At 36.9% G+C, this 26,108-nt stretch overlaps 1 protein-coding gene across 11 annotated transcripts in view; it reads left to right on the top strand.

Annotated features, from left to right (window-relative positions):
• DMD (dystrophin) overlaps positions 1-26,108 on the top strand; it is a 1,138,094-nt gene that overhangs the window by 763,511 nt on the left and 348,475 nt on the right. For all 11 annotated transcript variants that reach the window (XM_075097793.1, XM_075097785.1, XM_075097765.1 and 8 more), the window contains 2 exons: positions 2,532-2,640; positions 24,991-25,226. In XM_075097793.1, coding sequence (XP_074953894.1) covers positions 2,532-2,640; positions 24,991-25,226 — 345 coding nt within the window. The remainder of the gene's footprint in view (positions 1-2,531; positions 2,641-24,990; positions 25,227-26,108) is intronic.

Below are 26,108 nucleotides of genomic sequence, written 5' to 3'. Positions count from 1 at the left end.
TCAATTTGCCCTTTCACATGTTGGGTGGAAGAGTAAGTAGTGAGGAACTAATTTTCATTGTCCTCAGTCTTGCATTTAAAAGAGTACAGCATTCTTCTCCCTAAATGCTTGTATCTAGTTTTGTCAATGAGATTAGTTAACCTATGAATGTTAACCTCACTTAAATTGCACCAGTGCTCACATTTAAAGGAAATCAATAAATTAGTAAGTGTTCCTCCATGCAAGATATTTTGATGTTCATACTTGTCACCAGAGCTCTAGAGTTGCAATTACAGCAAAACTGTGCTCAAAGTAGCTAACATTTTAATGCATACATGCTAATTTATGGCAGATACAAGATTGGATTAAACTATAACTTTGATAGAAGAGTTTAGAACTAGCTACTCTCTTATTTGTGGCATAGATGTTGCCTCAGACAACCCTCTCTAATGTCTGTCATGGGCATGCTTTATATTTTGTCGTTGCTGGAAAGAAAGCCCTAGCTCACATCCACATGAATGATTAAACAGCTACTCATAGTAAGGTCCAATATTATATTTATAACATCCATATCTCCTTCCTGAGTTACTGTGAATATATTGTAGAATGAAGCCAGACTTTGATAGTGTAATTTCTCCAGCTTTTGTTTTTAAGGGCTCTCTGCTCCTATCAAATTAATAGATACTGGAACAGTCCTTTGAAATTTAAGCTCTGGAAGTAGGTTCTTTGGCTACAACAGCAGGGGAAAAAAAAAAAAGAAGCTTTAAAATCCACCATAAAATGTGTGTCCATAATCCACACAGAAATATAATAAATGTATGATTTTGAATCGTCATATGAAAACTTGCATTTATCATGCATACATGATTGGTTTTTTCTGCCTAGTCCTCATAGTCTATTATTGAGGAGAATCTCTGATACTGCTGACTTTTTATTTTAATGCAGTTTTAAACTACTCTTAAAGATAGAAAGTTGATTTATTCCCTCATGCAGAATTGTATCCTTTCTCTCCTGCCCTATCAAAAAGCATTTACATAGAAATCTCTCCAAAATTTATACCAGGTAATATTCTGGCCTCCATTGGTGACAGATACAAAAGAACTTTGCAGGTTTAGAGTATTTATGGCAAAGCTTAAGGCAAATTCTAGAAACACTCCCCTGACATATTAGAATACAAAATTGTGCTACCTCAGTGTCTGCGTGTGCACACACTTCAACTTAATGAGTTACTGTTCACTATCCCTCTCCTATTGACCCCTGCCACCTTAAACTCGAGGTAATTAAAGTACCTTTCTTAATAGGCAACCTCTTTCCACCACAGCTGGATTGTGATTTAGGCTGTATATCTAATTGTGAATTGGACACAAGAATACTAATGGCATTCCTGAGTGGCACTGGTATTCTGTGCTGCTTCCTGTAACAGACAATCATGGAGCAGCTTAAAAAAGAAATACAGTCTTCATTTTAAGAGTTTAGAGATGCCAGCATAGAATTAGCAATGCTTCACCCTTCTTTACAATTCTTAGAACAAGGAAGAAAGAGGAGTAGAACCAACATTTTCAAGTCTAAATGCCTCTCAGAGTTATCTGAGGACTGATGTAATTCACACTTCAGACTTTCATTTACATTTTGTTTAAAAGTAAGAATTTAGACATTGCTGGTCATGACTGTGTGCCCACACACTGAAGTGTATGACTCCCTGAGGACTCCTAAGATTTCCTATTTATGTATTTATGTATGTATTTATTTATAAATAGGTGGAAGAATGTGTTTTGCATTTGCTATTGCAAATTCCAGAGGTTTTATTGACAATTTTTAAAATACATAATTTACTTTTCTATTTTAATTAAAAATTATTATTAATTAAAATTATTATTAATTTAAAAATTAGCATCTCGGGTTCATGGTGATTAAAAAAACCCCCACCTCTCTACAGTATGTTAAAGAAGAAGTCATCCTATGTTCCCTAAAAAGTTGTAAAGGCCTTTTGACCAGGGAGCAGGGCAAGCCAGTGCTCCCTGGGACTGGGGGCTCCCCACTTTGCTGCAGGACAGCTTCTCACCAGCCAGGGCCCCTCCCACTGCCCCTGGCCAAGAAGCAGGGCGAGCAGGGGAGCTGCCCCTGCATGGGGTCAGGATCTGGCCCAATGAGGGGAACCAGAGTCAAACACAACCCCACGTGGCTGAGCAGGGCTGTGGGGGTGGGAGTGGGCTGAGGCTGGTCCCAGAGTCAGTCTGTGGTCAGGGTCAGGCAGCTGCACTGGCTTGAAGTTCACCCTGAGCTTCTGCAGCCAAGCTTTGAGGAGGAAAGATGCTTTCAGGACTCTGATACCATGAAGCTCTTTTACAGCCCAGCTAGGATGGATTTTACTCATCCCTCTCTCCCATTTATGAAAATTAGTTACTGTTTTGACTTTCCTGATTTTTTGGTTTGGCTTTTTTTCCAATTCAGATGGTCCATCAGATGGAGGAGGAGTTAAATTAATTTATTTTACATTTATTTACAATAATTTATGTATTATAAATTTAATATATTGCTATTTTCTATTCTAGAAAAAACTAGAAGACTTGAATGCTGACTGGAAGGCAATAAACCACTTAATTCAACAACTAAAGGAAAAGCCAGCATTAGCAACGTTTGGCCTATTCTCTTCAGGTGTCTGTAAGTGCTTCATTATATACATGCTTTGAAATTAATTACAAGTCACACATTTAAAATGAAAATGGCTGGAGACTGACTAAATTCATCCTGCATCCTTACGAATTTCAGCTTTAGCTTGTAAACGGGAGGTGTGCTAGTGTGGCATTCAGCTTGGCTTTTTATCGTTTCCGTTCTATTTTGTGTAATGTGTCCCAGAAGACAAATTAGATTATGGATTTGATTAAAAGATTGCAGCATGCTTTTCATATTATTACTGTTTCGAAGTCTTGTTTCTTTATTCTATGGAGCGATGAGATGGGATTTTGATTTTCTACATATATTCATGGAGGAAATACTGTGGAAAACAACTATTTATATTAAAAGATAATAATGTTACAGGTCAAATGGATGTAAATTGATCACAGAAAGAAATTCTAAATTTACTTTTTATGATAGGGCAATGAACTGAGACTGTTTCAAGACAAAGCTTGTGCATTCATAGAAAAAGTTGTGTGACCACATGGAAAGAACAATTCTGCAGTTAAACATTAAGTCTGTGATACACATCTTTGGGTGTCTTGAGTTCATGAATCCCAACAACAGACTTGATCTTCATTTAATTTAACTTTGGACAATATTTATATCAGATTCTTCTCATATCTCTTTGCACCTGCTGGTTCCCCACAACGATTACAAACTCACTTTTATCTCCTTGATAAATGGATTTTATTTCCCACTGCTTTCCTTTGAAATGTAGTGATTAAGCATGGGTGGAAAATAAATACATAATGGAAGCACTGTGTTAAATATGAGTTTTTAAAGTCTCTAAGATTCTCTACTTTATATTAAACTATCCAGTTGCTTGAATGAATAATGTTACTCACCTGTACAATTTGGAAAGCTGCTCATCACATGTGGGAGCGGAAAGAAATTCTCCTCCCTCCCCCGCTTGCCTGTAAGTAGGCTATGATACAGCTACAGTAGTCACCTGAGATTTGAGTACTTGCAGGATATTGATCCCTCTTGCTTTTAACATGTTTTAATGGGTAGCATACAAGAAAAGCTGAAATTGGAGAATCCTCTACCTTCTACTAGTGACTCTCTAGGACAGCAAAGCAGAAAAACCTTTTTTTCAGATAAGTAAATAATTGCACTGTATAGAGAGAATCCAGAATATTTAGTACCAGGAGACAATCCAGCTTCTGTCAGAATAGCATGTATCAATTCAAGCAAAGCAGATGTCTTGCTTATGACGTGTTGAATCTTGCTAAATAAGAACTATCGTTTAGTCTTAGTCATTTAGAACTGCTGTGGCTCCAGTGGCAATCATTTCCATTTTCTAAAAAGGGCTAAATACCACTAGTATTTTTTAAAAGTTGTAGTACAGCAGTATTCTTGCTTTACAGGATTTTGTTCTAAGGCATGCTATAGAAATTCATGTAATGACATGGGGGAACTGAAGGGGATGTGTAATCGTTTTTTGCTGTGTTGGGTCACTAAATTTGCTGTGTCAGTTTTGCATGTCAGCAAGTTATGTCAGATTCCGGGGGAGGGAGTGTTGGTGCGTTGTGTATTTGCTGTAACAAAGGAAATGGGAATAATAGAACAAGAGAGAGAACAGAGAGTAGTAGCGCAATAGAGCCCTATATTTATTCATCTTTAGCTGAAGAATTGCAAAATTACTCATTTACCTTAATTCAAGATGTAGGCTCTGACTACTAACATTTCTGAGACTCAGCAGGTGGAATTATACATGCAGAAAATGAGAGCACTGGTGTTCTATACAGGATTAAGCAGGAAGTAAGATTGATTTCCTTTCTATTGCCAAGAGCACTTAAAATTTGAACCCGTGCTTGTAACACTAATTCATAATTTTTCTTTATTTAAGTCAGTTTACTGCAATCCCATCATTATAGATGTATCACCATAGAACACCTGAGTTCAGAAGGGACCTGGGGAGACATCTATTCCTCTTGCTCGAAGCACAGCAAATTAGCACAGGTTGCTCAGGGTCATGTCCAGTCAGGTTTTGAATATCTCCAAGGATGGAGACTCTATAACCTCTCCAGGCAACCTATTCCAGTGTTGAAGCACGCTCACGGCAAAAAAAAAAAAAAAAAAAAAAAAAAAAAAAAAAATTCTTCTATTTAAATAGAATGTCTAGTAATTCAATTTTTGCATGGTGCCTCTCATCCTGTCACTGTGCATCACTGAAGAGAGTCTGGCCCTGTCTTCTTTATTCCACCACTCAGATAGTTATACACATGGATATGATCCCCCCTGAGCCACCTCTTCTCCAGGCTGAGACAGCAGGTTTCTGCAAAGATAGAAAGTAAGATATGTTACTGAAGTATTTTTGTATTCCATTAAAAAAAAAAAAGGGGGGGGGGGGGGGGGAAGAGGTTGAATGTCATGGGTTTTGTCATGTTATGCTATAGGTTCTGTAGTTATGTTAACCACTTATGCTATAGACATTTTTATGGACTTATTTCTAATGTGTTCCTGATTCTCATGAACCATACCTTGATGGGCATAGAGACTCAAACTGGCTATGGGAGAGCTAGCTTTAATCAAGCCTCTGAAAATCTAAACAATCTCATTTTTAAAGAAAGATGCACAAAATTATTTTGGAAGGACTCTGTGAAGCAATGACGGTATTTCCTGTTGATAATTATTCACTTCCTGATTCTATAGAGACTTTTGTAGACATCAGAATTTAATAATGTTAACATCAGTGTTTGAGACCAGGGAATGAAGATGTAATTGGTTAATCTCTACTGCCCTGTCAAATATCATTTGGTCTAGTCTGGCTAAAAGAACTGAGCCAGAGGGTCTTACTAAATGTGCCATCTGGTGGGTGTTACAGAGGTAAAGGACCCTGTTTATAATTATTTCTAGGTCTGTGAATTAAAGTTTCTTTGGCAGAAGGAGCACTAAGAAGTCCTTAATATCCCACCAGTCCAGTGTGCCTTCAGGCATAATGAACAAAGACTGCTCTTCCAGCTCGAAAAATGTACTTAGCTGAAGGGTATGTCTAAAACCTTAGCAAAGATTGACTTCCAAGACAAGATGATTCAGGAAGGAAATCACACTGGCTATCTGTACTTGACATGATAACATGAAATGGTGTGAATGTCTTTATGCAAATACCTTGATGAATTGCTTAGCCAGCAGTTTGAAAACTTTTTAAGCAGAGAGAAATGCAGTTTTGGAATGTGCTTTCACAGGAGGGACAGGTTTCAATAGTATCATTAGCATTCATATAACATCTTTTGTACTGAAGCGCTACCACTGTATTTACTTAATGAGTTAGGTAAAGTTATATAGTGCTTTGTAAATCCATGTGAATGCACTGGCAGGGTGGGAGACATTTTCCATTAGTTGCCTTCATTCAAGTAACTTGTTAGGGGATAATTTTGGCCAGTTTCATTCAGAGCTATACTTGAAAATACAGTATCTTAAAAAGGATATGTATTTATTTTCAATCATGCTGTACCTGAAGTTAGTGGAACTTTAAAAATACCTGTGAATGAATACAGCTGAAAATACTTTGTCAAGTAATGTTACATTTTGCATATACGGCTAATAAAACTGTGAGTGGTACAGTATATACAGTATATATACAGTTCTTGCAGTTTGCTTAACTTACTCAGAGAACAGTACTTTCTATACAATCAATTTCTTTTTTTTCCCTGAAGTTTTACACAAGATTTTGTGGTTTTGTATGAAATGCCTACTAAAGTGAAAGAGAAAAAGGTGTGACTGTGAAATGAATAAAAAAATAGAGTGAGAGTTAATGTCAATTACAGTGGTGAAATCACTTCTGAAATGAAGTAGAATTTGTCCCTTTAAATTATACAAGTTATCAGTCTTATTTTGGAGCATTGTGTGTATCAAGTCTAAAAAAAAGATAAAGAAAAATAATTGTTTTGTTTTACAAATTGTAGCAGAGTTAGAGATGCATTTAAAAGAAAGGCTTTATATGCATTGTTATTTATTGTATATTTAGTACAGAGAATTTGAAGAAAGCTAATACTATATCACCAGAACTCACAACATTAGCCGTCAGCTTTAGGTTTCTTACTTTAAATGCATAAAATCTCAGCCTTCTGTGTTTTCTGTAAAATTTGCTTTTGGAGTAGGAGTCAGAGACTGCAGGCACGGAGCCACAGACTGGGCTTCCATGTACAGGGGAAGAAGACTTTTCAGGATTTAGAATGAATAAGGGAGAATAGGACAGGAGTGATATAACAATCTGAGTCCATTTGAAGCAAGTCATAACATGAGGATTGTAAGCTGTAGTAACTTCACCAGCTGATTTAACCAAAAGAGAACTCATCCTTATTAGCCCATATATTCAGCTGGAGAGTAGGAAAAAAGATTCACAGCAGCCACCTCCAGAGTTTATAATACCTTGGGTTTTGGGGTTTGAATGGAAATAATTTTATTTGTGAATCTGGGGAAGCTAGTGACAACAGAATTTCATTTGCTTGTCCTTTGATATTTTAGTTGAAAGGGGTGCGTCCTAAGCTATGACTCCTTCTGTTTAAGAAAGTTTAGTTGGCCTCTTATTTCTCCATGAAACAAGTCCCCACCTGGACTAGGCATGCTGCTTTGACCTAGGCTTATAAGACCTTATAAAACAGTTCTTGAAAAATATCACTAATATTATTCTCTGAGTATATGTACCGCTGTGGCTTAATACACCTGAAATTCATATGCACTGCTTGGAATGTAATATAGGAAACGTGTACTGGTGCTGCTGAAAATATACAATTCCTGAGACTAGATTTCTGAGGAAAATTAGCAGCAAATGAAAGCATGTATGTGAAAATACATACCCTGATGAAATAACATAAGGTTTAAAATTAAAATCCAATGTCCTCAGAAGCTGAAAGTGCTTCTGTAGTGCTAGTGTCCGTATTGTATGCATCTGGAATTTTTTTATTTTCATATTAAATGCACCATTGAATATTAGTCTATATCAGTTAGTTCTAAGATAGGGAGATGTACAGATTGGACATCATAGTATCCTGTATTATTAAGACTGCCCTGTTAAATCTCTGATATGATAGTTGGTTTAATTTTTTCAGTGGGCAAGAAGGATTCTTTGTTGCTGAAACTATAACTGTTGAAATGTATTCATTTCATGGATTTCAGAGCTGGATCATGTAATGTCCCACTGCCCTTTAAAAACAAACAAACCATTTGTTTTTAAGAGATATTCAAGAGAATGACAAAAATGTAAGAAACAAAATGACAACAACTAGCTTTGGGCAAAAATGCACAATAGATACTACTTTCTGTTTTGCAGTATTTCATAGCTAATGTGCTTTGAAGATGTCATTGTTTATCTGTTATGGACAGGGCTTGAGTGAACACATATGCTGTAGTTCAGAACTGTGTTTCTCAGAATTTCCAAATGCTAGTTTTAAAAATCCTTCTGCATTTCATTGTGTGCACCTGAAAAGATAACAATGTGTGTATTCAGAGGGTAAGTTAAAAACAAATGCACAAATCAGATATTAGAGTGTCTCTATGGCTTATAGGAGCTGGCATAGTATATTTGAGACCAAGAATACTCCATATAATTCCCTGGGGAAGACTGAATATTCTAGGGATGTGTGCATCTACAGTGTTTTCAATACCAATGCAAACGTGGTGATATTTAAAAACACATTGGACATAACATTCACTAGCTAAAAGAACTGTGCTATCAGTTATTAAAATGCTTGTGTGTGGGACGTGGTAGATATTTAATTGAAATAGAATTGAACAGCTGAAAATCCACAGTGTGCATCTGTTGTGACAAGTAGTTCTACACGGAATTAGAAGGCAATGCTATTGCCAGTAGTCCATTTTAGTTAACATTAGTTTTAGGACACCAGTAAATATGAACGCTAGCATGAGACTTGCAATAGAGAGAAATATTTTTTCTGATAATGGCTATGTCTACAGCGGTATAGTTTCTGATACTTGTGCATGTAGAAACTAAAGGAAATGTCTACTTTTAATATTAGTTATAATTCAGTTTAACTCTATGAAAAGTTAAACAAAGTTTAATTCGATGAAGTTAAACAACATGCAAGAGAGAAAATGAACAGGGAAGAATGCAGTAAGGAAGCATTGTAGAGAATACCTTGAGTTCTTGAATCAGTGGAGAGCAGTAAGAGTAGGTTCATCCTTAAGTCAGCTGGCCTAACAGGTTGCTCTCCTCTCCTACAAGGTGGAATAGTAAAGAAATAGATGTTTTGTCTTTACCTTTTCGTTGCTTTTGGATGAAGGAATAAATAATGGTTTATATAAATAATTTTAATTTTCTTCGTTTTAAGTCATTTTGCTTCACAGGCTTCTGTAGTAAAGAGGTTCACACATGCCAACCTGAGTTGGCCCTATTATGTGTGTGTTGCCATATATCTAGTTTCCCCATTGTGTTCAGGAAAGAAGCTGCCTGATTATTCCATCTGATATTCATTAAGAAGCTTTTTTGCTTCTAACATGTGTGCCACATCTAACAAATAGCAATATGGCACAAAACTGAATCTGTTACCATTTGATTGGAGATTTTTCAAGGTCAGGACCCAGTTTCACATGCAGTTCTATTTTTCAATACAGCTGACATCAGACACAAGCTGAAGACAAACTTGTCTAATAAAGCTTTCAGATTCAATTTTCTCTCTGCATATAGCTTCAGGAATCTCTGGAGGTCATTCACAGCATGTGCTGCAACACCAACAGGGAAATGAAAAGAGTCTAGATAAAAAGCTGACACTATGCCTTCAGAGCTGTGTGAATAAAAACATAGTAGGCAAGTTTATAAACGCAAATCTCTATGATTCTCAGAATTTCTATCTTGATCTTTATAGCATGTCTTGATGTGAGGATTTGTTTTTGGATTACCTGACAGGAAAAACACATGCAAAATATACCTAAGCCACAAAAGCCCAATGTAAATCAAAAGCGGGAAGGTTACACCTTTATATTTATCATCCTATTTCAGGGGTATCACAGTAGGTTACTCTTTGAAAGTATCTGTAATAAACAGGTGTGACAGTGCAGTTTACAAAGGGAATGTGGCCTTTTACTTCGTTTTTCAGGGCTCAGTTGATTAAATAAAACTCACTCTGGGTTACTACTCATAATTCTTATTGTACTCATACCTATGATGAGATGTAAATTAGAAAGTGAAAAGAGGAGTTGGCTGCTTTGCTGTTATTGAAGACAATAGGGAAACTAGGTCTACTTTTTCTATTCTACAGCAAGTTGTTGAAAGTGAAGCTGTCAAGATTTATGATATAAATAAGATTAATGCTATCATCAGTCTTTCAAAGGACTGCATTTACCTATTCCATTTTTAAAATATGATCTGGTGTTTTCTTCTCAGGAGCAGGTTTTGCAGCTTGTTTTTTTTCATTTAATTTCTTGATCAATAGTTAGTAGCGGCAGGATATACAGGATTCATTTTGATTAAATCCCATGAAATGTAAATGATAGCATACTGTAGAATACATCAGACTATTATTGATAACCTATACCAGGGGAGAACACAGAATGTAGTTATAGTTATGGTTGGTCTCTTTTTACATGGCTAACATAACATGGCTCAGGAAAGAATTAAATTAATGTTTATTCCTCTCTAGAACTATCTTCAGCATACACTGCAGAATCCAATGTTAGTAATTTTGAAGAAATGTGGCAACACAAAAATTGCTTAATTTTAAAACACAGATAAACAGAATCAAGAATTTGAATTGGTTCATTCTGGAAGATATGGAAAAAGGGGATACTCGTTAGAGTTCCTAGCAAAAAAGTATCCATAATAAGATGGTAGTTTATGCTCCTCTTCGGTTGTGGTTTGTTGTTTGGTTTTTTTTACCTCAATTTCTGGTTTTACATCACACATTTTTTCCATGCTTTAAACCCACTCTGTCTCTCTTTTTTTTCCCCAGGAACTGGAATTATTATAATATCTGACTATCCAGATAGCAGGGGCTTCCGGGATAGCACTAAACTCTCTTTTCTGTTTCCTTTTATATAGTATTTAGGTCTATTAGCAACTGCATTGTGTGAAAATCTCTTTAATTTGCTAGAAACTAGAGTGATAGGTCATTCTGCACACAGTCCTCTTGACCAGGGTGCTGTTCTTTTTTGACTTGTCTTTCTAAAAGAACAAAGCAAGCTGGCTTTTCCTTCTGAAAGGAGCAGCGCTTGGTGCCACACTGGTCATATCCTACAGAGAAATCCAATGGTGCTTTGACATCCTTCCTCATATTTCTGTAGTGACTGGAGCTGCCACAGAGTCAGGACTGCTCTACAGAGAAACAGCCAACCAAAAAGTGTGAGCAAGTGCATCACACATCACGAGCAGAGTGGAGGCCACAGGGAAAGAGGAACAAAGCTCAGAATTGCTTCTAAGTTTTCTGCTTTAGTCAGAGGGCATGAGATGATGAAAGAAAGCCAGACTTGTTCCTTAAACTATTGAAAGCTAAGATGAGGAAAAGATGGCAAATGAAAACCTTCTCTTCTACTCCATCTAGAAAATTCTTTAGTCTTGTTTATATGAGGCTTGTCACCAAAATATCAGACTGATGTCTTTGTATCAGTGTGGAGAAGCAGGGAACACAGTGATGGAGATATGCAGTAGAGACCTGCATTACTGATACTTCCTTCAGCAATAGATTGGTGATCAGATGACAGTTACATTCCGAAAGGCAAGTCTTCCTAAGGTGAAACTAAAATAGCTGGAAGAGCAATAAAGTTTAGCTTGACCTAAAAAGTTGGCATTATATGTGTTTTAATGAGAAAGCTTGAAAAGTGTTTCACCAAGTAGTTTGAGGCAAGATATTTCAACATTTCTGATGAAAGAACAGAAGGTGCTTGCAGTGATTATAGGAATTACTTTGTCAAAAACAAAGTGGTCGTGATGATGTCATCTTCTCTAGCTTTGAACAACTGTTTTTAATTCTGCAGTATTTTTATCTCTAACCATAATGGTAGACTTGGAAATTTTTACATGAATACTGTAATGCTATTAAATTAGTTAATAAGTGAACTTTGATTATTTCAAAGCTTTTTCAAAGCTGTTCTGATTTTTGTTTTTAAACTTCATACATGGTACCTAAAATTCCACTGGCTTCTTTGTATTCTGTGTCCGTGTGCAATTTTTTACATTTTTTTTTTTCTTCAGAATTCCCCTTGGCTAGGATAGCAATTTATGCCCATTAAATCAACTTGTAGATCTTACAAAATTAGAAGAGGTGATTTTCATGAGACTGTAAAAGTTGGAGCTGCTGGCAATATGTGTTTTTCCTTATATCAAAGAACTAGCTGACAAAATTCAGTTACGTGTCAGTAGCAGTACACTGGAGATGTAAATTGTTGTCATATAGATTGACGTCCAATTGAAAGCTGCATACTAAATCAAGCAACTTGTTACTTTTACTGACAAAAGGAATACTGAGAGGTGCTTGCATCGTTTGTGACAGATGTTGTCACAACGTTTTTTATAAGGCAAGTATGTGACAGAATTTGATGGAACACCAGGAGTGCTGTAATACAAAACATTCATTTTCATGAAACCCTTTTGTAACAACTGCAACAACTGCTTGTTCAAAAATACTCCTATTCTTAGGAAAAAGATAAAGACTTTCTGTAGGTGTACAAATAATACTGTATTTAAAAAACAGCAACATAAAAAAGCTGTTTTCAAAAAATAATGCTTGACTCCTTGAACTGAAACTCTTCAGACTGCCCAGAAATGATTGTGTACGTTTCTAGATACTGGAAAACCTAATTAGGGATGCAGGAATCAATTACTGAAAACATTTAGGGGGAGAGGTAATAAATGCAACATCAAAATTTTATTTCATTGTTAAAATATTGATTTAAATAACAGCAAAAGTAATATTACTAGATCACTTTCAAAAATAAAATTGCTATTGACAGTGTCTTAATATTACCAGAGAGACTGCTTGTGTTGATTCTGCCTACCACTTCAAGAGATCCCAAAACAGGCTGGAGCATTTTCCTCAACACTTCCTTAGTTCAAAATTTTTAAGAGCCAACTGGGTAATTTTATCCTTAATAATCCAAACTTATAAGTAGACCTCATATGGCAAATAGCAGCTCCATTGACTGTACTTTTGCATATGCAGACCATTACTATGTTTTACAGATAAATTAGTTTTAAATTGGTTGTTATTATCATGGATCTCCTTGGGATTCAAAGTGTTATGCAGTATAAATTTTGTAGTGTTTCTGTTCCCCAAAAGACTGACTCCCTTGATGTAATGCCTTCTTAAGGTTTCCTTTCAAAGTTCTCCTGAAAAAGGTTAAAATGTTTATGTTTATAAAGAAGAAATCTTTATTTTATGATTGAGAAAAATGCCCATGTATCTTCCTGAAACATCAAAACTAGTATTAATTGAATGCTCTTAACTGTTTTTGTTTTCTTTTTCTTCCTTGTCAAATGTAAAACTCTTTATTAGAGAGATAAAAATACTTGTATCAGGCCACCATGAATGAATGTAAATAGTGATTTAGTCAAAAATTTGTATTTGCCTTATGAAGAAAATAAGACTTCTGCCCAAAATTTTCACGTGATAATCCACAAGACAAATATACAGTATGACTTCATCTTGTTTTATGCAAACCAGTATATGCAGTCTGAGACCCTGTAACCTCTCTTGCCCAGACATGTGAAATCTTCTACATGGAATAATACACTGGTGGGGAAAGTAAAACTAGCAGAAGAGGATTTGAGTCACATCCATAATAAGAAATAATAATTTTTAAATATTACCTCTTTGTTTTAATTGAGATAGCCTGAATTCCCTACTTTGAGAAGTTTTTCTTCTTTGCCTTTTAAAACATATGTCATGAGAACCTAATGGGAGACTCAAATCAATAATAACAATAGAGAATACAGGGCACAGGCAAGCCAGAAAGAAACTGTTTCTCTCAGCTGTGGGTTTCCTGGAACTTCATATCACAATTAAGAAATAAGACACTATTGTATGGGGGGAAAAAACCAAACACAAATATTTCTGATTATTTTTGCTTCTGTTACAATAAATGAGAAATATTAGTGTTAACATACATTCAGTTCATATTATGCCAGTATCTCAGCACTTGAATCAACTTGTACATTTTTTTAATATATAAAAAAAGAGAAAAGCCACGGGTGATATCAAAAAATGTTTATTTTTGCTGTAGCAGAAATATTGGAGGTAGTATTCCAGATATTTGCTCAGCTAACCTTTAAACTACTAAACAGAAAGAAGAAACAAACACAATCATGTTTTATATATAGTTTGCATAAACAAGAAAGTTTGTTTATAGAAGAGGGAGATTTTAAAACCTTAACCATTAAATTGAGTGTACTGGGTTTTGTTTATTGTTGAGTTTGGGGTTTGGGGTTTTTTTGCCCCCCATCTGGACCATTTTTAAAGCATTACCTCAATATTGTAATGAGTATCTGGTGGTGACGCTACAAAGTTCTAGGTTTTGTTTTCTCTTAACTTTTTAAGTATGATTGATAGTTAAATTAGCCTTGGTATTGTAATCAGTGATACTGCTCTAAATTGAATCTAGAACCAACACATAGCTAGCATATGAAAGGTTCTTGTGATACTTCTTTTTTAGTTTTGGTGTCTGCTTAATTCTTACACTCACTAAAAGTAATCCATTCATAACCTAGACTTCTGGTTTTAAATTTTTAGTGATCCCATCAATCATGCTGAACTTTGCCTAAGGAAAGGTTTACAGGCAATACCACGACAATGCTATATTACTAAAAGGAGACTGAACTTCGGAGCAGTTTATCTTTCAGAAAGGTTTGAATAGAACAATAGGTCCAAGCAGAGCAAGAGTTATTAACGCTATTTCAGTTTACAGATATATATTACAATCTTCAATTGGTTTTATACTACCTGCCCCTGCTTGAGTCATAGTCTAACTAGGATAGAGTATTGCAGATTTAAAACTCTTTCCACCACATGTAGAGGAGTCAGCTGAATATTTGCATATGCTGTGCCAGGATTATTTCCATGTATTATCTTCAGTCTTCGTTGCTTCATTCCCAAAGCATTCTCTGTCCTTACACTATTTCCAGTTTGGCTTCTAGAGAGTGTTTGGAACTGAAAATAAAGCTTTAGAGGACTGAAGAATGGTTGAGCTTGGAAGGGACCAACAGACCTCTGGAGGTCATCTGGTCCAACCCCCCTACTCAGGCAGGGTGACCAAAGGGAGGCTGCTCAGGATCATGTCTAGGCAGCTTTTGAGTATTTCCAAGGATGGTGACTCCACATCCTCTTTGGGCAACCTATTGCAGGGCTTATTTACCCTCACAGTCAAAAGGTGTTTCCTCATATTCAGAGGGAACCTCCTGTGTGTCAGTTTGTGCTCATTGCCTCTTGTCTTGTCACAGGGCACCACCATAAAGAGCCTGTCTCCATCTCCTTTGCACCCTCCTTTCAGATATTTATACATATCCATGAGATCATCCCTGTGTCTTCTCTTTGCTAGGCTAAACCATCTCTGGTGTCTCTGGCTTGCCTCATATTAGAGATGCTTCAGTCCCTTAATCAAAGTTGTGGCCCTTCACTGGCCTCTTTCCAGTAGCTCTATAGCTGTCTTGTACCGGGGAGCCCAGAACTGGATACAGTATTCCAGATGCTGAGTAGATGGGAAGGATCACCTCTCTCCACCTGTTGGCCACTGTCGTGGTTTAGCCGGCAGCTCAGCCCCACACAGCCGCTCGCTCACTCCCCCACCAGTAGATGGGGGAGAGAATCAGAAGGGTAACGCTCGTGGGTTGGGATAAGAACAGTTTAATAATTAAAATTAAAAGAAACAACAACAGAAATACAATGTAAAGGAGAACGAGAGGTGCAAAGACCCGGGGGAGGGGAGAAGGGGAACGAACCACCGAAACAAACCGCACGCGACGCAGACGCCCGACGCCCGCTGACCCAACGCTGCGCCGCTACCGCGCTGCAACTGCCCCCCCTTAATATACTGGTCATGGTGTCACATGGTATGGAATGAACCTGCCGTTGGCCAGTCGGGGTCAGCCGCCCCCACCATGGCCCTGCCCCTCCCAGCCCCCCACCCCGCCACGCGGCAGAGTGCAGGAAGCTGGAAGGGTAGCCGACCCCCCACGGTGAGGAGAATTAACACCTTTTCAGCCAAAACAAGCACAGCCACACTCCTCCTAATGTAGCCCAAGGTACTATTAGCCTTTGCTGCAAAGGCACATTGCCTGTCAAGGTCCCTCTCGATGGCAGCATAATCACCCCTCCCAGGTTTGTGTCATCTGCAAACTTGCTGTATGTAGACTCTGTCCCATCATTCAGATCCTTACGGAAGATGTTAAATAGGATTGGACACAGGATTGACCCCAGGGGAACACCTCTAATTACTGGTCTCCAACTAGCGTTCATAGCACTAATCACCACACTGTGGGTCCAGTGCTTCAGATGGTTTTCAATCCACCTCACTTCTTACCTAGCCCATACTTCAGCTCCTCTATGAGAATTTTTATAGGAGACAGTGTTGAAAGCCTTACAGAAGTCAAGGCAGATGATATCTACTGTTCTGCCTGCTTCTGCCAAGCCAGCCATTTTGTTGTAGCAGGTGATCAGTTTGGTCAAGCATAACTTCGCCTTGGAGAATCCACATCGACTATTCCCAATCACCTTCCTGTGCTTGATGGACCTAGAATTGCTTCCCAGGATTAGTTGCTCCATCAGTTTCCCAGGGTTCAAGGTGAGGCTTATTAGCTTGTGGTTCCCTGGGTTTTCTACGTTGTCCTTCTTGAAAATAGAAGTGAAATCTGCTTTCTTCTAGTCTTTGGGCACTTCTCCCAGTCACCATGATCCATCAAAGTTTAAAGCAAGTGGCAAAAGTTTAAAGCAAGTTTAAAGAACTGGCACTGACATCTGCCAGTTCCCCCAACACTCACGGGTGCATCCCTTCAAGGCCCACAGACTTACGTGTGTTCAGTTTGCTAAAGTATTCTCCAACCTGATTCTTTTCCACAAAGGGTAAGTTTTCAAAACTCTTTCTTGAAGTGCCTCCTATGATGGCAGCATTCTCATCAAATAAACCAATAACATTCCACTTTTAAGTATCTTGCATACAGAAAAAGTATTTGCAGAAGCTCTTCTCAACAACAGGTCATAATCTTAACCTTTTGCTATGCAGTACTAAGTTAACTTCACCTTAATGTTCTTTGCATTATGGTGCATACAAGCCTACTTATATGACTTATATCACTGAAATTCTTAGTGTTTGGTGGAGACCGTATTTTTCTGACAGACAGTGACATATTTTCTTATTCCCATTGTAATCCAGTATCTGTGAAAGCAAGAACTCTTCTTTACACTGAGTGAAAGACATACCTAAACATCTTTCTGTTGTGTTTGGAGAAATTTGGAAAAATGTATTGTATTGTACAATAAACAGCGTAGTCATGTTTCTACATAAGAAAAGGAGGACAGCAAGAAAATTCTACCAGATCTCTTGTGTGACAGAGAAAGATGAGAAAGCTGACACTTAATTTTGTACTATAAATTTAAAGTCATGATGCTATTTATTAATCTAATAACAGTAACGTATTAGAAACCATGGTTTTATGGATATTTTTCAAATATAGTAATACACATTCACTTCTAAGTCTTTTTATTTTCTCCTAACAGTTCTTAACCTTGACTTTCTATTTTGTTTTGAATCTCTAAGAATTATGGGGTCTTTAGTTTTGGTCCCTCTCTTCATCCCACTGCACAAACTACTTCAGATCTAAACTTTAACTAATAATCCCATAAATTATCAGCTTATTTTTTTCACCTGTATTAATCTAAATTATGTATAATCCATAATGACTTGTTAGGAATCATTAAGATCTTCTTGAATATAAAAGAATTTTAGGCACTTAACTTGTGTTTTAAACTGATGACAATAGCACATAATGTGAATGTTCCCTAAGTATTCATGAAATCAAGTACTAACGGTTACCCATTTATGCTCTATAAAAATGACTATCTATGAAATATCCATGATACAGTTACTAAGTCATTTTTTTCTGGGAAATTTTGTACTAAATATTCAAGGCTAAGACAGTCAGACATTGGTCAATCTGACATTGGTGTTTTATTCAAACAGAAAAAACTCACTTTGAAGCATTATAATTTTTTTTACTTTAAACGCTGATTAAAATGTTAGGAAAATGTTAGCTTAGAGATATAATGCTCTAAGGATGTATGTTCTCCCCATTTAGAGCCGTAGGTGGAATTTTGTTGGCAATAATTTTTTGACCATCATAAAGACTTTATTCTGAGTTCAGATCACAAAAAAACCCTATCCTTTCTGTCAAATTTCAAAGTTGGGTTTGGGGTTTGTTTTTATTTTTTGTAATAAATTGATATTATTTATTTTAGTTAATCAGAGTTGTGTTTCCCACTGTAATTCTATTACTTTTCTTTCCTTTGTGACCCAGAACACCTGGCAGGTAGCTGTATACCTTTCCGCAAAAAGTGTTATTGGCAGTGGAAGGGTTGTACTGCACAGGAGAACTTAATGTACTCTTAACTTTATTTCCTTAACTCTAAAGGACAAAGAGAGATGACAACATTAATTTGTCACTGGGACAAGTCTAAGGAATAAATCAGTCCCAGAACTGTCTGCCCAGATCTCTCTCAGGGAAGCCTGCTTGGAGTTTAAGAATACGAGCATGGATGCTAGAGCCCTGTAGAAAAGCAGCTGCAATGACAGAGCATAAGAAAATAATAAAAGGAAAAAATACACTTTAGTAGATGTTAGATCTTCACCTGTGTTCTGTTGTGGAGTCTAGTTGTTCCCAATCTAGTTCACAAGGCTGAAGTGCCGGTAAGATGACACTGATGTTTCCCATGAAATAAGCAAAATCTGCCTGCTATGCCACCTCCAAATCAGTGAACTGCTGGTTTGCCCACAGAGGGAATGCTCATTTGGCCTGTCACTAGAGAAGACAATGTTGCTTGTGTTAAAATAACAAATTCATTGAGTGATGTTGTCTGTGCATATGCCACAGGGTACTGGTATTCTTCCTCTATTTTCCTCAAAGTGAGTAAAACACAGCTGGGTTTCCTTAACTAAACAGAAATTAAGTTTAGTGGGTGTATGTTACTGTTATTCATTGTATAAAGGATTAAAGATGGCATATGCCTGAACTGGTACTACTAACCATGGAACTAAATCCCCGGGCTAGACATGCAAATTGAATTAAAATTACATCCAGTTACTATGCTATTTCTTCTTTCTTTGACCTGGTAGATGCAGTTACCTTAATTAAAACTTCAACACTACTTAAAACACTCAGGAGGCTAGTTAGGAACATTCCTGTGAACCGAGTCACGTCTGCTTAAGGACTTTGGCTTGAAAGGAGGTGTTGGAAGGGGTTGGAAGCTTTTGGGAGTGTTGTCATTCTTCCTGTCTATTCTGTTCTTGTTCAGTACCTAAATAAGGAATTTTATTTGTTCTGAGTTGTCAGTTTGACCCTCTCTTGGGACATAAACAGAAAAAAAGAAGGGGAAAAAAGTGCTTTCCTGCAGTTGACTTCATTCTGGTTTTTTTTTTTTTTATTACTGCATTTCATATATGAATTTCAATTTCATGACAGATTCCTATTATTCCTACTCTTAAAGTTTAACATTACAGATTATTTTCAAGATGCAAATAATACCAATATTGTCTTGATTTTCATCCAGTGTATTTCAAGGTTCAAGAACAATTGGAAAATCACACCTAGTTCAGAGTATTGTTAGATTGGTTTTCAGCTTTTTGTTGGACATTATATTTTTGTGTTTTATTTTTCTCCTATTATTTTCTATGTTGTTTCCTCCTTCTTGTTAAACAGCAGAAAGAGCTAATGAGAAGTTACCTTAAAAGCTACAGGTTGGTGTGGCTTAATGTCTTAAATCCTAATTGTCCTTTTGGTTTTGCAGTTTATCATATCACAGTAATGATCTGATATAACCTTTAAATAAGTTGAAAGGTTAAGTCCTTAATTGTATTTCTGATGTGTTGCAGTAGGGTAGAATTTGCTACTCAAATATTTGAAAAAATTTATAAATTAATTGTCCTGGGAGGAGGGGAAAAAACAAAACCAAAGACTATCCTCTTTGAGTCACAGGAACTGGCAGTGCAGTTCTGGATAAATTGTTTCAGAATGAGATCTGTTGCTACATATTGTGTAATTAATATTGATTTATATTTCTCTATAAATTTTAATCAATCATTTATACGCTCTGTTGAATGAACCATGTCATATCTGTCCAAGCATGAAAGAAAGAGAAATAAGGGACAAGATGCACTGTTTCAAGTGGTATTTTTGTTCTGAGGGGAGATAAGTGTCAGAAGAGAAACTTGTTGTGCAATCACTTTCTAAAAGTAATTGCTATAAATAACTCGATAAATGTTTTAACTGCTCAGTCAAAGTGGAACAGATCATTACCATCCTCACAGTGGTAGATAGTGGCAGATTTTGAAGTTTTAAAGAAGATATACTGGACAGTGCACTTCTGCTAGTACCCTACAGTCCTCTCTGTAGTATATAAAGTTTCTTGAGGCAAAAGAGCTACATCAAAGGGATAAAAAACCCAAACAATCTAAGCCAAAATCCAGAGAAGTAAACCCATGAGTTTTAGAAGATTAGGAATATCCTCTTCCGGAATAGCTGCCACTAGAGTGAAAATAAATAAATAAATATTAAATAGCAAACTCTTGGCCACTCGCATACTCAGGCCAAAATACATGAGATGCTAATGGGTGCCAGGACGTTTTATCAGACACCCTGACTCTTCTTACAGAGGCTCTGCAGAGCCCCAGTTTAGAAACTTTTTCTTAAATTTACCTGAAATACAATGAGAATAGAAATTTCCTCTTAGACAAGACAACTTCTGTTTAACCTATGTGAATGTCAAACTAAGTTACGGTTTGCCTGCTGCCTAAATATCTCTAAAGTCACAGAGGAAAGACAAGGCCTTTACATGATCTTTAGGCCAGATGGAAGTGGACCTAAGAATCCATCCCTTGGTAAAGATTGGAAGTCAACACTTACACATGCTTTTCACACTTAACTGCTTTGGTAAAGTTCTGGAATGAAACACTCAGTTTTTCAGTAATTGTATGTGTCTTGACTATGATAGGGAATACCTCACTGCAAATAATGAGCTTTGCTCTGAATCTCTTTGACCTACAGTATTATGGAGTTCATGTGAGGAGAGGGTGAAATGAGATGACGTGTTGGTATTGTTACAGGAAATGGTGACTGATCTGTGGCGTTGAATTCCCATCCAGGGGTGAGACAATATAGACAATTCTGTGAATTTATGTCTTTGGTATATAACTTTCTCTAGGTGTCAGATTTTTAATAACCAGCTCAGAGAGAGGAAGTCATAAAAACACATCAAGCATAGAAAGCTCTAAAGGACAACATTAAAACAAACAAAATAAAACCAAACAAAATCTTATGAATTCTGTAGAAAACTATGGTCTATTTTGGTTTGTTTTTTTTTTTTTTTCTAGTTGGTGCTGTTTGTTGCACATTTTTTTGCCCTTTGGGCAATTAAATGACATTGATCAGACAGACATGCTCAAAGGCTTCTCTGCCATTTTCTCCCCCCCACTGGACAAAGATGAAAAATACAATAGCCTTTTGACTGTAAACATCAAAAGAGTACAACCAAGACATTCCTATTAAACTGCAATTACTATATTGGCAGAAAAACACTGTGTATAATTCTGAGGCTATGAATGATTATTCTGTGACCCTTTTTGAATTCACCTTATTTTCTGGACAGAGCAATGAAGACAGAGAAAGTGATGACAAATATTTTCTTTTCTCAGTGATTTTCTGGGAGTTATTTCAGACCGCTGAAGTTTGTAAGATCTAAGTGCCAACTCAGTTAAGCTAAATAACTACTAACACTTTTTTAATGTTGACGTTCTCTTCTAGCATTACCAAGTAAATAAAACAGCAAGTGAATTTACAAATGAAATAGTTCTTGTTTGTATGTATATGAAAAGTAACTATTTTAAGTTCCTTTTGCCTTAGAAGAATATTATGTAGTTTCCTTTCTCATTGCCTTGCAGTGTTCCCTCCTTCTTCACTATTCCTGCTTGATATGGCTTTGTTTTAAATGTTACCTTTGTTTGATGGCCCAAAGTTGGCAACTGTGTGGACCCCATCCATTTTTTGGAGCCATTCATGTTCTGCCATTCTGTGGAAGAAGATGGTCTTTTCTCCTCCCCTGCCACAGTAGTTACCAAACTCACTCCTTCACCTGCTGAGGGACAAAGGAAAGCTACAGCATACAGCAACTTTGAGGAGAGGGGTGGAAGAGATGATGGCTGCTACCACCAGAGCATGAAAGCGCAGCACCTAATGGTGTTGTGCTGCTCTCTAGCCAGCACAGGAGAAAACTTTGGGGTGCTGAGCACCATTTGCTATTTAAACACCTGTCTCCCATCTTCTCCAAAACTTGGAGTGAGGGCTGGGTGGAGGGGCATGAATTCAAAGGTTCAGATTTGAACCATGAGCTGAAACTTGTTGATTTAGGTAATGAGCTGAGTCCTCTGCTAAAAGCCATAAACTCAGCCAGTTGTGTCCATTAATGAATGATAGGTTTAGTACATTGCCTTCTGATCACTAAATGCCTCTTGTCTTGTCACAGGGCACCACCATAAAGAGCCTGTCTCCATCTCCTTTGCACCCTCCTTTCAGATATTTATACATATCCATGAGATCATCCCTGTGTCTTCTCTTTGCTAGGCTAAACCATCTCTGGTGTCTCTGGCTTGCCTCATATTAGAGATGCTTCAGTCCCTTAATCAAAGTTGTGGCCCTTCACTGGCCTCTTTCCAGTAGCTCTATAGCTGTCTTGTACCAGGGAGCCCAGAACCACATGCAGTACTCTGGATGTGGCCTCACCAGTACAGAGTAGAGCTAATGTCTGCTTCATTTGCATAATTTAGTTAAAAAGAAATAGAATAGGGCAGAAAATATCTGGAGTAATTTCAACAGAGATGAAAGAAAACCTGATGAGTCCACATTATTATTAATTATTCACTTTTGCGTGTAAAAATTTAGAAAGTGAAATAAAAGGGTGAAGGAAAGAGATCCTTTAGGGTTATCTGTTTTGCTTTTGATATTAAAAACTGTCAGCCTTTACAAGTACAAGATAATCTGTTATAGTAAACAGTGTGATGTTACCAAAAAAAAGCCCTTACAAACCTCCTTCCATGTCAGAAAAAAGATATATCCGTTTTCTCATCTCTTTGTGTAATTTTACTTAAAAACTTGCTGTCTTAGAACAGGCTTTTACAATAAATAATTTACTCCATAGTTACGCACAGGTATATGATTTTAAAGTAGAGCAAGGAAAAGTTCAAGGGTTGCATTTCAGAAATGCAATAATGATATGGATGGGTGGACAAATACATTTAATTGCAGTGTGTCATTAAAAATCATCATTTGCAGGAGTCCCTTTATCGTATCATAATATTGCCATTTATTCAGGTGAGATAAAGAATGTATATGTCAGTTGATTTCGTAAATTGTTTGTAATCATACAGTATTCTTAATGCTGACAGCATCTTATGGTCTTTTTACAGTGACAGTCATTTAGATGCTTGTGCACAGCTTTTTTCCCTTTCTGCAGTGCTGAAGAGGGTCACTGATTCCTCAGTGAAGTAACTGAAAACCTTTCTCATTAGTGAAAAATAGCTGCTAAATTCCTTGGCGAGATCAGTTAATGTTACTGATTGTTTTAATGTTTCAAGTGGGTTTGTGGCCAAATTGTTGAACCCTCACCTTTTACTTGAGTTTTCAGACTTCAGACAGACTGCTGAAATGGCATGGGTGCCTGTGGGAAAAACCATCAGGCTCTCAGAAGTACTAGAAAGCAAAAAATCCTTACTGTGCATGGGGTGACACTGGTTTAGGGATTTTTTTTTTCTGTTAAAGACAAGTTACCTAACAGGAAGAGTGCAGGAAAGATGTCGTCTTTGCTCTGTAAGGAGACTGGAAAAAATGCAAACAAACATCTTGGTCCTTCAGAAATTTATATTTGGTTTTCAATAACCATATTTTGCAGCTAAATGTTAGAAAATGTAGGACACGCTCCACACAGCTGTATTTCAGCTTTCCTGCTTTAGCTCTTGTGTTGTTTAGGCAGGTGATTCTGACAAAGATTCTGTAGCTACTCTAAAGGGTAGGTATTTAGACTATTTGCTAATGATTAACCACCTCAGTGAAGCAACACCAGCATGCTTGTGTTTTCCCTATTTTAGTATTTTTTTCATTTGGCTGGACTTTTTAAAAAATTAGAACAAAAATCACTGAACACAATTCAGTGTAGCCTCATCTGCCATAATACTGTGTATAATGAATTGCATTTGCATGATTAACTGGAGGGCAAAAAATAGCCCAACAGTTTACAGCCATCTATCTGTAAATAAGAAAAATTGAGAAGCAAAAATCAGTCTTGAAATTCTGAATGATTTCATGTTACATGCCTTTCTGTCCAATAGTAGCTCTCTGTGGCACCTCTCATCATTTTTACTGCAGAGAAAGATACTTCCCCAACCCAAGCAATGAATAATGAACAGATTCTTTAAAACCCGGTTAATAGAGCAAGGAAGGACACAAAGAAGATGTGTCCATTTTCTCCAAATAGAAGGAAAAAAATCCACAAATATCCAAATAATAGCATATTATATTTTCAATGTTATGGGGAGGAAAAAACAAGAATCGGCCAAGGCTGAATTTCTTGTTGTGTAAGCTCCCATATTGGTCACAGAGCCTATGGGAAATACCTGGTGGTGACAGTGAGAAGGTTGTTGGTGAGACAAATTCACCTCCACAGAGTAACTGGAGACTGTGGAAGAGATGTGTTTCTAGATGCAAGGTTGTGCTGTGATACATTGGCTAAAGCAACCAACTTTTTTAAATCTGCCTCTAGCCTCGACAGATGCGATCACACTACTAGATTTTGGAAGGTGACTCATGTATAGCAATACTTCAGTAACTTTCAGTGGGGGGTTCTTATTACACTGAGGTGATTGCTAGTGTTACTAGGTCCTACTGGGCTTTTAAGGATGAAATTTGAATATGCTGAGAATGCGGAATGCTAAGCATACACTGTAATAGAAATAGTGTCGAAAATTAATTCATATATTCTTTTAGTTTTAATTTTAATATTTCCAGTAGACATAACATCAAGAAATAAGCTTATTTCTGTGTTACGCTTTCTACTGCATAAATTCTATTACTGAAATAAACATTTATCATATTTGATTTATTCAGTAATTTTAGCATTTTTTTTCTTTCAGTAACTTCTGGTGAAACTGTTGCTGTGGATACACAAACCAGGGTAACCAAGGAAACGACCACCTTCAAACCAGAAATGCCATCTTCTGTGCTTTTGGAGGTTCCAGCCTTGGCTGACTTCAATAAGGCATGGGCAGAACTCACTGACTGGCTTTCTCGACTGGATCGAGAGATAAAATCTCAGAGAGTGATAGTAGGTGATCTTGATGATATCAACGACATGATCATCAAACAAAAGGTATGAGAAACACTGATTTTTCAGGTTGAAAGCCTCATGATCTTTATTCTGTGTTAAATCATTTCAACAAGGAACACAGGAGGGATGATAGGCTGAAATACATGTAGTTGTGACTTCAGTTACTTTATCCTATAAACACAATTACTGGATTAAATGTTAAGATAATTAACTGAGGGAAAAAAAGAGTATTTAATAATTTCTCTGGTATGTAAGGCAGATCTCTTTATCTTTCTATTGCTTGGGCTGATAGTGTCGTAAGAGTATGCAAGCCAATGGCTGAAATATAAACCTTATGAGAAAGAAGGAATTGCATAGCAAGCTCTGCGTTGCCAGGAGGAAAGATACCCTGCTTCATACCTTTTCTTATGTTGCTTGTGTAATAACTTTGAGAAGCTTGCATCCTGCTGCTGTTGGTTATGAAAAGCTCCTCAGCGTCTTAAAGAAAAGAACAGCTCATTAATGCAAGTGTTTTGTCAGCAAAACTGCATCAGTGTTACTTATCTTTGAAAACACAGAAAAATATGGAAATATATGTGCAAGGAAAAAAAAAAAGGCTAAACTTTAGCTACTCAGTAGCAATAAAAGTAATTTGGTATTATACAGCTTGAAAGCAATTACCTGAATTCTAGATTTAACATCGCTCAATATAAAAGATTTGGCTTGCCTGTGCAAAACTTTTCAGTGTTAAATTTCCATTCAGTACAGTTCTAAACTGAGTTTAGGACTCTGTTATAAGATTCTCTTCTGCTTCCTCCTCCTCATAAAAAATCTGATGTTTTGTAAGGAAGATATTGACATTCTTTCTCTTTGCTTCAAGTAGAAAGACAGGGGGAAACAGTGGACACATTTTGCCTAGTATCTGCACTAAGCAGTTTTATAACA

Source organism: Phalacrocorax aristotelis, chromosome 1 (genome assembly GCF_949628215.1).
Source record: "Phalacrocorax aristotelis chromosome 1, bGulAri2.1, whole genome shotgun sequence".
NCBI lineage: Eukaryota > Metazoa > Chordata > Aves > Suliformes > Phalacrocoracidae > Phalacrocorax > Phalacrocorax aristotelis.
The sequence above is the reverse complement of the archived record's forward strand: the minus strand, read 5'-3'. Positions and strand labels throughout refer to the sequence as shown.